A 12,792-nucleotide genomic window follows, 5' to 3' on the forward strand; every position below is an offset into this window, starting at 1 on the left:
CCCCTGCTTGTGTTCCCTCTCTTGCTGGCTGTCTCTGTCAAATAAATAAATAAAATCTTGAAAAAAAAAAAAAAAAAAGAAAAACCATGAGAATAAAACTTTATGGAAAAAAAGCAATTTTTTTCTTTTTCCTTTTATTTTTATTGTATCTATATGAGAAGATGGATATTAACTGAGAACCTAGTGTAGTAATCATTTCACAACAGATGTAAATCAAGCCATCGTGCTGTATGCCTTAAATTTATTCAGTGTTCGATGTCATTTCTCAATAAAATTGGACTTAAGTAAATGTCAAATCATCAAAAAAATTCTTTTTACTATGATTGTGGATTTGATAATTTCCTACAATTCTGTTAGTTTTTGACTTAAATATTTTGAGGACATGTTGTTAATTGCAAAAATGCTCATAACTGTGTACTTTCTTAGTGGATAGTTACAATTATCAACACAAAATGCCCTTCCTTTGTCCCTTCAATGTTTTTAGCTTACCACTCCTTTTGTCTCCTGTTACTACTGCCAACCCACACATAGATGAATATGTACATATAACACATATGTGCAAGTATAGCTAATGGTTTTCTTGTGTATCTTTTCCATTACTTTTTCTTTAATAAAGATTTTATTTGAGAGGGAGAGAGAGAGAACGAGCTGGGGAGAGGGGCAGATGGACAGGGAGAAGCAGACTTCCCACTGAAAAGGGAGCCTGACGTGGGACTCGATCCCAGGAGCCTGGGATCATGACCTGAGCAGAAGGCAGAAACTTACCCGAATGAGCCACCCAGGCTGTCCCCATTACTTTCTTTTCAATTTTCATTTCATTACGATTTAAGTGTGTCTTTTATAGTAAGGTTGAAAATTCAATTTTGAGAATCTTTATCTTCACTGCAATCAGTGATATATTTGGTATTATCATTTTATTTGCAGTGTTTAAACAGGCTTCCTGTTTCCCCCTTTCTTTAAATTTAATTATTTTGATCACTGTTTTTGTTGATCTGTTTTACCTCCATAGAATGAGTTATACATTTCATAAAAAATACTTACTGTGCAATAGTCACAGTAACTAAAAAGTATAAAAACTGAACAGTGATTTTTCAGACTCCCTCCGGGTTACGCTGTGAAGCATTACTGACGTATCCGCCACCTGTGGTGCAGCTCTCAGTTCACATTCCTGCTGATTCCTGCAGATACTGCTACCAGACCGAATTTGTTTATTATTGTCATGAGCGATGAAAATAATTTCAGTAGTATGTATCCCTAAAATATATACAGTTTCACTTTATATGATTCAAAAAATTTATATAAATGGTGTCAAATGTTTGCTTTCTTCTACTCCTCAGGTTCGTGGAGCATCATGTGTGTGGATACGTGTAGCTTTTAATCCATATGCTTCAGACAACCTGGATACTGGATAATATTTTGTTGGTTTATATGTGTTATAATCTGCGGCTTGTCTTTCAAACTTTTGATGCTGTCTGAGAAACACATAGTCTTGCCTGTTCTACACAAAAATACACCTACCTTTTCCTGAAATTTTGTATATTAGGAGTCCACCATCAATTCAATATCATGAATATATTCTACTATATTTCCTTTTAAAAGTTCTCAAGTGTCATTTTTTTCAATTAGATGCTTTAATCTACCTGAGACTTATTTTTGTGTATAATGTGAGGCAATAAGCTCTTTTTTAAAAATACGGATAATTAGTTGATCCAACACAATCTACTAAAATGTTTATTCTTTTGACCTATTGTGCTACTTTTGTCATTTATCTTGTCTAAATCACCTCTGTTTTGCATGTTTTTTTCTTTAACCTCAAATACTCCTTCTGAGATCATTTTCCTTCTACCTGAAGTGTATACTTCCGAAGTTCCTTCAGTTATGGTCTGTTCTGGTGGACTCTCTCAAATCCTTGTCTGAAAATCCAAGGGGTCTCTCTTTTACCAGCATTTTAAAATGGAAGGCTGGCTACCACTTCTGAATTAAGAGTTACTTTTTTTCTCAGCCTATTATACATTAGATTGTTTTCCGGCTTCCATTTTTGTTGTTGAAAAGTGTTTTGTCCATCTAGTTATGATTCCTTAGTAGGTAATCTGTCCTCTTTCTCTGCCTTTCAAATGCATTCTTGTTTTTGGTGCTCGGTAGTTTCGTGATGGTAAATGTAGGTGAGTGCTTCACTTTATTTGTCTTGCTTGAGATGTGTTTCACCTTCTATACTGAGAATACATGTACTTTACCAGTTCTGGAAAATTCTCGCCCATTTACTTTTTGTATATAGCCTTTTCCTTATGATTTTTCTAGAACTCCAAACAAATGTATGTGAGAATTTCTCTGTCTCAATCTTCCCTGTCATAGTGCCATCTTTTTTACATCCTGGTTTGCTCATTCCCTTTTCAGCATTAGATAAAACTAAGTCAGTATTAGCCCATCCACTCAGTTTTCCATTCAGTGACTGTATGTATTATTTTAGAAGTTATGTTTGGTTATTTTTTGTATTGTTGAATACATTTTGTTAGTCTCTCAAAGTGCTCTTGTATTTATGTATTTATGTAATGTTTAACCTTACATATTAAATAAATGGTCTGAATGTTCCACCTGAAAGCCAGAGACCATCAGATGATAACGAAGTGAAGACCAAATACAGTCTGTCAACAGGAAAGGCACTTCATATGCAAAAACATAGATAGGTCAGAAGTGAAAGGATGGAAAGCAGTACTGCAGAAGTTGATAAAAATGCAGAAGTGGCTATGTTAATATCAGGCAAAGTAGATCTTAGAGAAAGGTAATTACCAGAGATAAAGAAATAATTAACCAAGGATTCAATGCACCAAGAAGAGATAGCAAGTCTGAATGTCCACACCTAATAACAGCTTCAACATACACAAAGGGAAAACTCACAGAACTGAAACCATACAGAGACAAATCACAATTGCAATTGGAGATTTTAATATTCCTTTTTCGTTATCTGATAGAATATGGAGCAAGGAAATCAGAAAAGATATAGAACATTTGAGAAATACTATCATCTAGACTAAGTTGATATTTATAGAACATTTCATCCAACAAAGGAAGAATACTTCTTGTTTTCAAGTGCACAAGAACATTCCCCTAGATAGAGAACTTCTGGCTATCAAACAAGTCTCAATAAACGTAAAGCACTAAAATCATGCAAAGTGTATTTTATAACAGGAAAAATTAAACTAGAAATTAAAAACAAAACAAAAAGACATCTAGAAAGTCCTTACATATTTGGAAATAAACTCCACATTCCTAAACAACCACAGGACAAAGAATAAACCACAAAGGAAATTAGAAAACTCATTATTTAAAAAATTTAATAATCTCAATATATGCAGGAAAAAACCCCACTATCCGTGATCAAGAAAATCTCTTAGCAAACTAGACATAGTAAGAAACTTCATCAACTTGATAAAGGACGTCTATGAAAGAAACCTATGGCTAAAATGACACAGAAATGGTGGAAAATGAATGCTTTCTCCTTCAGATTGGGGGGAAAAATGGTATGTCTGCTCTCAAAACATCTATGAACTTTGTATTGGAGGTCCTACCCAGTACAAAAAGACAAAGATAAGAAATAAAATGCACACTGATTGGAAATACAGTACTCATGTCTTTATCAGTATAAAATATCAATTGTATTTCTATGTATCAGCAATAAACAACAGAAAGTTAAGATTTTAAAACTTAAGAATAGCATTAAAAATTTAAATCCTTAATTCCCAATGGAATTCTTAATTCCCACTTCAGTAAACTGAACCCTGGTCAAGATTCCCTGTTGCATTTATTACCTAGCCCTCACAGGCCCCACTCCGATGGAAGGGGAGCATGAAGATGCCTTAGGTTTCTGGGTATCAGTATCAGTCAGACCCTGTGTCCAACAGTTCTAAACATCGAGCGGTCCTCTCTCCCTAGTGTACGTCACTCAAGTAAATGGCTGCAGTCCCCTTTGAAGAAGGACCAGTGTAATTATTTTTAGAAATATTTCCCATGAGGGGCGCCTGGGTGGCGCAGTCGTAAAGCCTTTGGCTCAGGGCGTGATCCCAGCATTCTGGGATCGAGCCCCACATCAGGCTTCTCTGCTAGGAGCCTGCTTCTTCCTCTCCTACTCCCCGTGCTTGTGTTCCCTCTCTCACTGGCTGTCTCTCTCTGTCAAATAAATAAATAAAATCTTGAAAAAAAAAAAAGAAAGAAATACTTCCCATGATATTGCAGAAGGTCCCAATCTCCTCCTTAGTCAATGAGTTCTGGGCCTGAAAATTGCTTGGGTTTGGAAACAGGCAGGAGATCATGACTTACTACTGAGGCAGCTACTCTTAACCTTCTGGACTTCTTCTCATGATACACGTTGATGGTACCTAGTTGGTTGCCCATACATCCTGCCCGTAGGGATGGTACCTTCTATTAATAACTTAATATATTACTATCTTAATATATTATATCTTATCTTAAATACATATCTTACTATCTAATATCTAATATAATCTAATATCTAATCTGATATCTAATATTTAATACTATTTAATAGATACTAATATCTTACTATCTACTAATAACTTATCTTAATATCTTATTCTACTAATAACTTATCTTAATAACTCTGAGAATCATCTCTGCCTCCCCCACCCTTGCTTGGCTGAATTCCGGTTTCTGGCAGGAAGGGCAACATCAGCCCTTCTAGTGAGACTAGTTCAGTAACGGTCGCCTCTACTGTCAGCTCTGGTCTCCAGAGCCACCAGCACTGAACTTATTAGCAACAAATGCTTTGGAGTATTGAGTCTGGGGGTTTCAGTATTTGGGGTGATGTTTGCTCAGATGCCTCCACCCTGAGTGTCAGGGTTGGTCATTAACATTTTCTAAAGTGTGGCCATTCTGTTGACCAAGTCCTGGTCTTGAGCTTTCATTTCCCTTCAGGTGCAGGATGTAAGAATTTCCGTGTGTGCTACCTGGGAGGCCTCCCAAGAGGGACTGCTCAAGTATCTCTAATTACTGGTTTGCTTATTTAACACTTAGTTCTTCTGTCTTTGTTTATATATTCCCCCAATGTATGTGTGTATGTATCATAATCCAGAATATATATCTCTAATATGTTCTTAATAGCTCTTAATCTTTGTATTGCTTAAGACAATTTTCATGCTAAAATAAAATTTGGGCTAATATTTAAGTTGACAGCTTGGCTTTCTTTTCATATATATTTACATTATGCATCTTATTTCTACCCCCTATTCCAACCATTCCATGTCCATCTTCGTAAATAATAGATTGAGATGTAATTCACATAATAAAGAATTCCCCCTTTAAAAATGCACAATTCAGTGGTTTTTAGTATAATCGGAGTTGTGCAGACATTACCGCTATAATTTTAGGATGTGTTCATCGCTCCAAAAAGAAACTCTACACCCATTGGCAGAACTGCCTGTTTCCTCCTTCCCCCAACCCCCGGCAAGCACAGCCTCCTTAGGATTCGCTTATTCTGCACATTTCCTACAAACGGAGCCCTGCAGGATGTGGTGTTGGCGACTGCCTTCTTTCACTGAGCAGAATGTCCTCAAGTTCATCCCTGCTGTGCATGTATCAATGTTTCCTTTCTTTTTATGGCCCAATAATATACATCGTGTGGATAAACCACACTTTCTTTATCCATTTAACAGACATTTGGGTTGTTTCCGCTTTTTGGTTATTATGAATAATGGTGTTATAAACCTTTGTGTCCAACTTTTTGCATGGACACATTTCCATTTCTTTTGGGTTTATTTTTTTTAGGAGTGGAATTGCTGGGTCAAATGGTAACTATGTTTCACATTAGAGGAACTGCCAAACTGTTTAACCAAAGTGGCTACTCCATTTGTATCCTTTTGGTTTAATGACGATACTTGTAGAAAAAAAATTAGTATTTGTTTGCTTTAAAATCGAATCAGTTTCAAAAAAGAGAGAGGGAAGCAAACCATGAAAGACTCTTGACTATAGAGAACAAACTGAGGGCAGATGGAGGGAGGTGGGTGGGGGGATGGGCTAGATCAGTGATGGGGATTAAGGAGGGCACCTGTTGTGATGAGCACTGGGGGTGATAAGTGATGAAGCACTGAATTCTACACCTGAAACCAGTATTACACTATGCTAACTAGCTTGAATTTAAATAAAAACTTGAAATAAAAAAAAAACTACAAAAAAAAATGAAATCAGTTTCCATCTTTTAAACGAGGGAGTTTAACTCCTTTATATTATCGTAATTATTGTTAAAGTTGGATCAATTTTTTTGTTATTCAAATTTCTTTCTTTTTGGTTTCCTTTTCTATCTTTTATTGTAAAGAACATTACTTCACATACTTAAAGCTATGGATTCTATTATTTTTTTTGAAGATTTATTTATTTACTTTTGGGGAGAGAGAGAAAGAGAGAAAAAAACGAATGTGACTGGGGGGGGGAGGGGAGAGAATCTCATGTAGACTCCCTGCTGAGCGCAGAGGCCCAATCGGGGCTCAATCCCCTGACCCTGAGACCGTGATCTGAGCTGACACCAAAAGTCGGATGCCCAACCGACTGAACCCTCAGGCAACCCTCTGTGGATTTTATTATTACTCTGAGGCTTACCCTTAGCACATTAAGATTATACTTTATGTTTATTTTTCTCCATCACTTTTTAGACTTTGCTTCTGTTTTTTTCCTCAAACAATGCAGGTAATCGTCTTCTCTCAGCTTTCTTTGAACTGCCACCTCCTCCCTTCCCTTCCTATGCACTTTATGTTGAAATTGTCTGAAATTTTGTTCTGGATTTTTATGTTCATACTTTTGAGAAGTGTTCTCTGCTTACTTTGGCTGCATTAAGTTTTACTGAATTATTTAATCACATCTAACTTCCATATCTCAGATAATTCTCCTTGATCCATTTCTTGCAGTACTGGATTACTCCAAAAGTCTCGTATGTTAAACTTTTTCAGGCTTTGCATATCTGAGAATATGTTTAATTAGCCAAATATAAAATGCTTTGAAGATAATACATCATTTTTTCCCTTAATCAGTATTGCTGTTGAGAAATCTTGTGTTAAACTGTTCTTATAATCGTGTCGGCTTTTTCTTCTGGAATTTCTTAGAATCTCCCTTTCATCTGAGATAGTCTCAAATCACAACAAACTGTTTCTTTGCTGAGAACCCCCATTCCTGAGGCTCAGGTGCCCAGAGCCTGCTTTAGACTGCGGCTAGAGCAGGAGAACCTAGAAATCACCCCTGCTCCCACTGTGAGCCTTCCACCAAGGAACAACAGCAGCCGTCTATTGCCAGGGGACGTGGGGGAGCACAGAGACTTTGGAGTCTGGTGCACCGAAGGTACCTATAAGCAACAATAAAAGCTGAATCCTGGTCCATACAGACTCCATCCTCCCCACCATTAACTCAACAATCTGGCAGAAGAAAAGGTGTAACCATTTTCAGGTATAAACTCAATATACCTGTCTCTATTCCTCCTTTCCCCACAATATCTGACGTTCAATAAAACATGAGACATAAAAATATGAAAAAGAGTCCTGTTGCCAAGATACGAAGCAGTCAATAGAACAGATCCAGACATGGCCCAGGTGTCGGGGATTTAAAACAACTACAGTCAAACTGTTAAAACATCTGACGTAAAATGAACAGAGAATTTCAGCAGACCACCGAGCACTATAAAAAGAGAGTCAAATGGAAATGCTAGAAATAGAAATCACACTAACAGAGATGAGAATTCTTCCAATGGGCTTATCCAGTGGACTGAATGCAGCAAAGAATTAGTGACTTGGATTATAAATCAACAAAAGTTATTCTGAAATACGAAGACAAAAAGAACAGAAAACCCCACAAACCAAAAGAACAGAGCATCCAAGAACTGGCAGGGGCAGGGGGGGTACGTAATATATCAGTATAATACTTCTAGGTGTGGGTTTTTACTTTCCTGACCTATTTAATATTCCAGGATCCTATTCAATCTTAGGTCTTACATTTTCTCAAATTCTAGAACACCTTAGTAATTACTTCTTGAAATATTTCCTCCCTTCTATTTATTTAAAAAAATTTCTTTCTGGAGGTTCTGTATATGGATGCTAAACTTTCAACTTGTATTCATCTTTCAACTAAATACACACCCTCACACACAGCTAAACATACACATATGTGTATACTATGTAAATGACTATACTTTTAGTTAGTTCTACTGAAGTCTGCATAGACACAGACGTGGTGTTTCCTCTCCTTAGTGCCTCCTGCTGTGTGATCCGGGAGAGCACCTGGACTGAGCTGTCATACAGCTAACCACGTCAGCATCCAACCCATTTATGATGTTCCTTCTCGTAACTCCTTCTTGCTTTGTTTCTAGTACTCCCATTTCCCTGGCTTCTGCTTCTGACGAATTTAGACTTGTGCATCTGGAGAGGAAGTGGCCACTCTTCAAGGCAGGAAAGTTGTGTGCTAACAACTTGTATCCACACTGACACTCTTTCTCTTAAACACTTCGACTTCAAGATGTGAAGGGCCCTGGCCCTGGGAAGAAATAAGCTTGTAGCTGTTCCCGAACCTAGTCAGGCTTCACCGCCAACACGCGATGGTGTTGCTGCCTCTAGCTGGGCTGCGGTGCTGACCGGCAAAGGGAAGGTCGACGGTCCGCTCAGAGCTGTCAGAAGGGGAGAGGCCCAAGCTAAATATTCTCCCAGTCATGGGATCCAGGTCTCTTCCCCTCAGGAATGCTGCTTCCCCAACTAGGACCTTAACCATCTTGTCGCCCCAGGGATTTCTCACAATGGCTGTTGGTTTGATGGATCTCAAACTGGGTTTTGGAGGCAGAGTTGGGAGCCTGTACCAATTCCCCGTCTCACTGGGAGCCAGACAGAACCAGTGTCTGAAGGTGGGTGTCCTGAGTCCGGAGACCACACCTTTACCCAGAATGCTACACTATTTTCTGAATCTTTTGCTCTCACCTCACACTACTTTGCACGTTTACACCTTTGCATGATTATAATTTACACCTAAGATTCTGGACACATTTTCCCCACTCTTTCCAAGAATCTTTAAAACATACCAAAAGCATTCTTCCCTAATAGAGACCCTCTTAGGATTCCTTCTACTCATTTTTCTTGTGACCCTTCAACATATGATATTACTTTACTTTGTTCATGTGCTCCTTTATAAATGGTTTTTAGTTTGTTCCATGTGCATGTCTGCTGTTGGTTCAAACAGACTAGAAATTCCTGGTCTTTCTTTGTTTTCTTTGATAAAACTCAATAAAAGGTGGTGACTAATTGGCATTGATGAGGTGAGATACAAGACCACTAATATAAGGGGGGGAAACTCACATTTTCCAAAGCCTCCATTTTTACCCATGAAGTCAAAGAAAGCATCAAGAATTCTGCACAGAGTTATAACAATCATTACATCCTGGACAGGAAACGGCTGACATTTCTGATACTTCTTTATAAACTGTAGTCCGTCTGCAACACTATTTTTAATCATGAATTCAAGACAACTCACTCCTGTTTGACTCATAATTTTAGAAGTTTTCGAAAGCCATGACTTCATATAAGGCTCCCATCCCAGATCAACAGGATCCTACCAACATAAAGCACAAGATGTTACATAAATGAAGAAAAATACCGTGTCCGTCTTCTTTCTTATCGTCTCTTTACTTCACCACTGCCCCTGGCAGAATATGGTTCAGAATCATCATTCATCAAAGTGCAACTGATCAAAACAGCTTAAAAAATGACCGGTCTCAACAGCAAGAGGCTCTTAATCATAGGAAGCGAACTGAGGGTTGCTGGAGGAGGGCTGGGTGGCTGGGGCAACTGGGGGATGGGCATTAAGGAGGGAACGTGATGTGATGAGCAATGGGGGTTGTATGCAACTGATGAATCACTGACCTCTACCTCTGAAACTAATAATATGTTATATGTTAATTGACTGGATTTAAATTAAAAAAAAAAAAAAGAGTGACCTGTCTCGGATTTGTGACCGTAACCACGGTCTTACACGACAACAAGCACCCGGGGCATTACGTGCAGGGAGGAGCGCTGAGGTTACGTGTACGTGCTGAGGGGAAGGCAGCATCTGCTTTGCTACAGGACACAGGGCAGGTCGCGGCTACTACTTAATTTCCTGGAGAGAAGAAACCTAGTCTTTGTTGTGTCGTCCACCCCTCTCACCACGGGGCTGTGCTCCGCGGGTCCGAAGGGTCACAGATTCCGTGCAAAAAGGCTTCAGGGCAGCGGTTCCTCTACAGAAAAATAACCGAGGCCGCGGCCCCTGCCGTCTAGAAGGCGCCACTCGCTCACAGCACTGAGAACACGCACGTTCCAGCCCCGGAGGACTCGTTTACACACCGTAATTACGCTCACATGCGCTTCTGGGTTAGGAGGCTTCAGGGGACACAAAACTGACCTACCGCGATCACCCTGCCGAGTCCAGGGGCAACGATAAACCATTCATCAAAAATGCTGTAGATAATGACTAAACAATACATTTTCTTTATGAAATTTGATTTTGGAAACTTACCATATAGACCATTGCACATCGGCTGACAGTAGCAGGACTGGCCTGAGAGAGACTGTCCACTTCAAAAATCACTCGTATTTTATTAGTTAAGACTATTCTCTCACTGTTTGCTAGGCATAATGTTCCAGTATCATCCAGCATGGAGTTTAAATTTTCTACCCAGAAGGTATCCACTGGACCATCTAAAATAATCCACTGCCAACTGTAGTCTGCAGAGAAAGGTATTTTTGATGTAACTGAGAATAATGTTTTCTTTTACTACAATCTTGCAAATTGTCTATATGGAGTTAGATATCCTAGAAAACACTAGACTGAATATGTTTTTATGCAGTCTCTACTATTTATTAAATAAAAATAACTACCCATAGTATATACTTAGTAATTCTTTCAACATTATTTCAACATTAGCCTTTAAATTTTGGAGATCCAGGAGTTCTCTTTCCATAATGCTATGGTTTGTGAGTCTCCCCTTTCCACCCAGAGCACTGTTTGGATATGCTGCCTCTGGGAAACAGGAAAGGGAAGTAGATGCCCTTCGAAGAAAGAGTCGAATACATTCCAGAGTAGTTCACACCGTGACCCCATTTACTCCTCTTTCCATAGCTACAGGCAACCACCCTGCCCCACAGTTCTAGAAAACCCACTGGTCAAGCTAGGGGAGGAACGTGTGGGTCACTGTGGACACAGAAAGTAGTGAGCCACCTGAAAGACATGAGAGCCCAGCAGAAGAGGGAGGACAGCCAGGAGGCGGATGGTCAGACTGGCTGAAACACGTGACTCGGGGCCTGTCTTCAAACGCTGGAAGGGAACTTGCTGCGCCCAAGGACTGTGCTCTCCAACCTGCACACCAGAGAGTGCCACACAACAATCGAGGGCTTCTCGAAACGCAGAAGCAACAGCAGAAGCAACAGCAGAAGCCTCTTTCAGCGTCTGGCTCATATCTGGCTGGCGAATGTGTGGCTAGAGGGCCACCCTGGAGCCGTGAAAGCACTCTGGGGGGGGGCCACCCTGGAGCCGTGAAAGCACTCTGGGGGGGGGCTCCAGCAGCACCCTGCCCACTCCTCCGGAGCAGGATCACCCCCCACCCCCACTCTCCATTCCCTGTACACCGCAGAGTGGCACACAGTGGGTGTGCAATCCTTCTTAGAGGAGTGTGCTTGGGTTGTAGTACTTGGCCTGGGAACAGGCAGATTGTCTCGAGTCCACTTCAGAGACAACACTATTGTAGGTTTCCACACAGTATTACTTCTACCTTTAGTATCTACTTGGTTCTCTTGAGATATTAATGTTCATTTATAAACTGAAAGGGTTATATAAGACCTACCACTTCTATAACAGAATTATAGATGAATATACCATAGTATATGATTAATACACAAATTCTAAATAAACACGGAAAAAATATAGTAAAAGAACAAAATATCACTCATCAAAAATGTTTTTAAAAATAGAAATAAAGCTCATAATCAATCACTTTATTGAATCAAATAACACTTACTCTGACTTTCTGGAATGTTAACGTCCTTCTCCATCTCCTTCTCAAATATATTAATGTCAGTATCTGCCGCATCAGAGAAATCGAGTTTGAAAACCTAAAATATTTACGTAATCAATAATGTTAATTTGACCACACTTTCTAGTTCCAATGGATATACCAATATGCTCTCCAGAATAAAAATGGGAAAAGGAAGAAGGTTCTGTCACTGAAAGACCTCCCCGTAACCGGCACAGTTTGGCTGAGCTGAGGGGTGAATACAGGCCGTTTTCTTTTAGAGAATTCTTTTGGTTGTTTCCCCCCACACAGTACATGCTCGTATAACATTAAAATAAAAACATAAAGCACAAAGAAGAAAGCAAATATTCTCTGAATTTCCACCATCTATAAAGAATCACTGTTGATATTTTGGTGCATATTTCCCCCCTCCTTCATAGTACTTTTAAAATTTTAGGCACAGAAGAATTACCTCCAGGATCTGCTAAACCACAGATTCTAACACCTCATCCTTGGAGACTCTGACAGAATCGGTTTGCAGAGTTGTCCAGGAATCCCCATTTGTATTATACTCCCCAGGTGATACAAATACAGGTTGTGCTCACACGAATCTCTGAGAAATTCTGATCTATGCATACAGTTAACTCTTAATTATCTGGGGGACTTTATTATTTTGCTCCTCAACAGGGTCGAGTCCCATATCATCAGCTGACTAGCACTGGTTTTCTTTGCCCCCAAGAGTAGGGGAAGCTGACCAAACACTAGAGCCAGTG

At 39.4% G+C, this 12,792-nt stretch overlaps 1 protein-coding gene across 1 annotated transcript in view; it reads right to left on the bottom strand.

Annotated features, from left to right (window-relative positions):
* The window catches only part of DNAH14 (dynein axonemal heavy chain 14), a 298,523-nt gene that overhangs the window by 137,573 nt on the left and 148,158 nt on the right, over positions 1-12,792 (bottom strand). Inside the window, exons 39-41 of the mRNA XM_040636128.1 lie at positions 12,026-12,119; positions 10,528-10,736; positions 9,333-9,585 (exon numbers count right to left, since the gene is read on the bottom strand). Coding sequence (XP_040492062.1) covers positions 9,333-9,585; positions 10,528-10,736; positions 12,026-12,119 — 556 coding nt within the window. The remainder of the gene's footprint in view (positions 1-9,332; positions 9,586-10,527; positions 10,737-12,025; positions 12,120-12,792) is intronic.

This window comes from Ursus maritimus, unplaced genomic scaffold (genome assembly GCF_017311325.1).
Source record: "Ursus maritimus isolate PB19 unplaced genomic scaffold, ASM1731132v1 scaffold_2, whole genome shotgun sequence".
Classification (NCBI taxonomy): domain Eukaryota; kingdom Metazoa; phylum Chordata; class Mammalia; order Carnivora; family Ursidae; genus Ursus; species Ursus maritimus.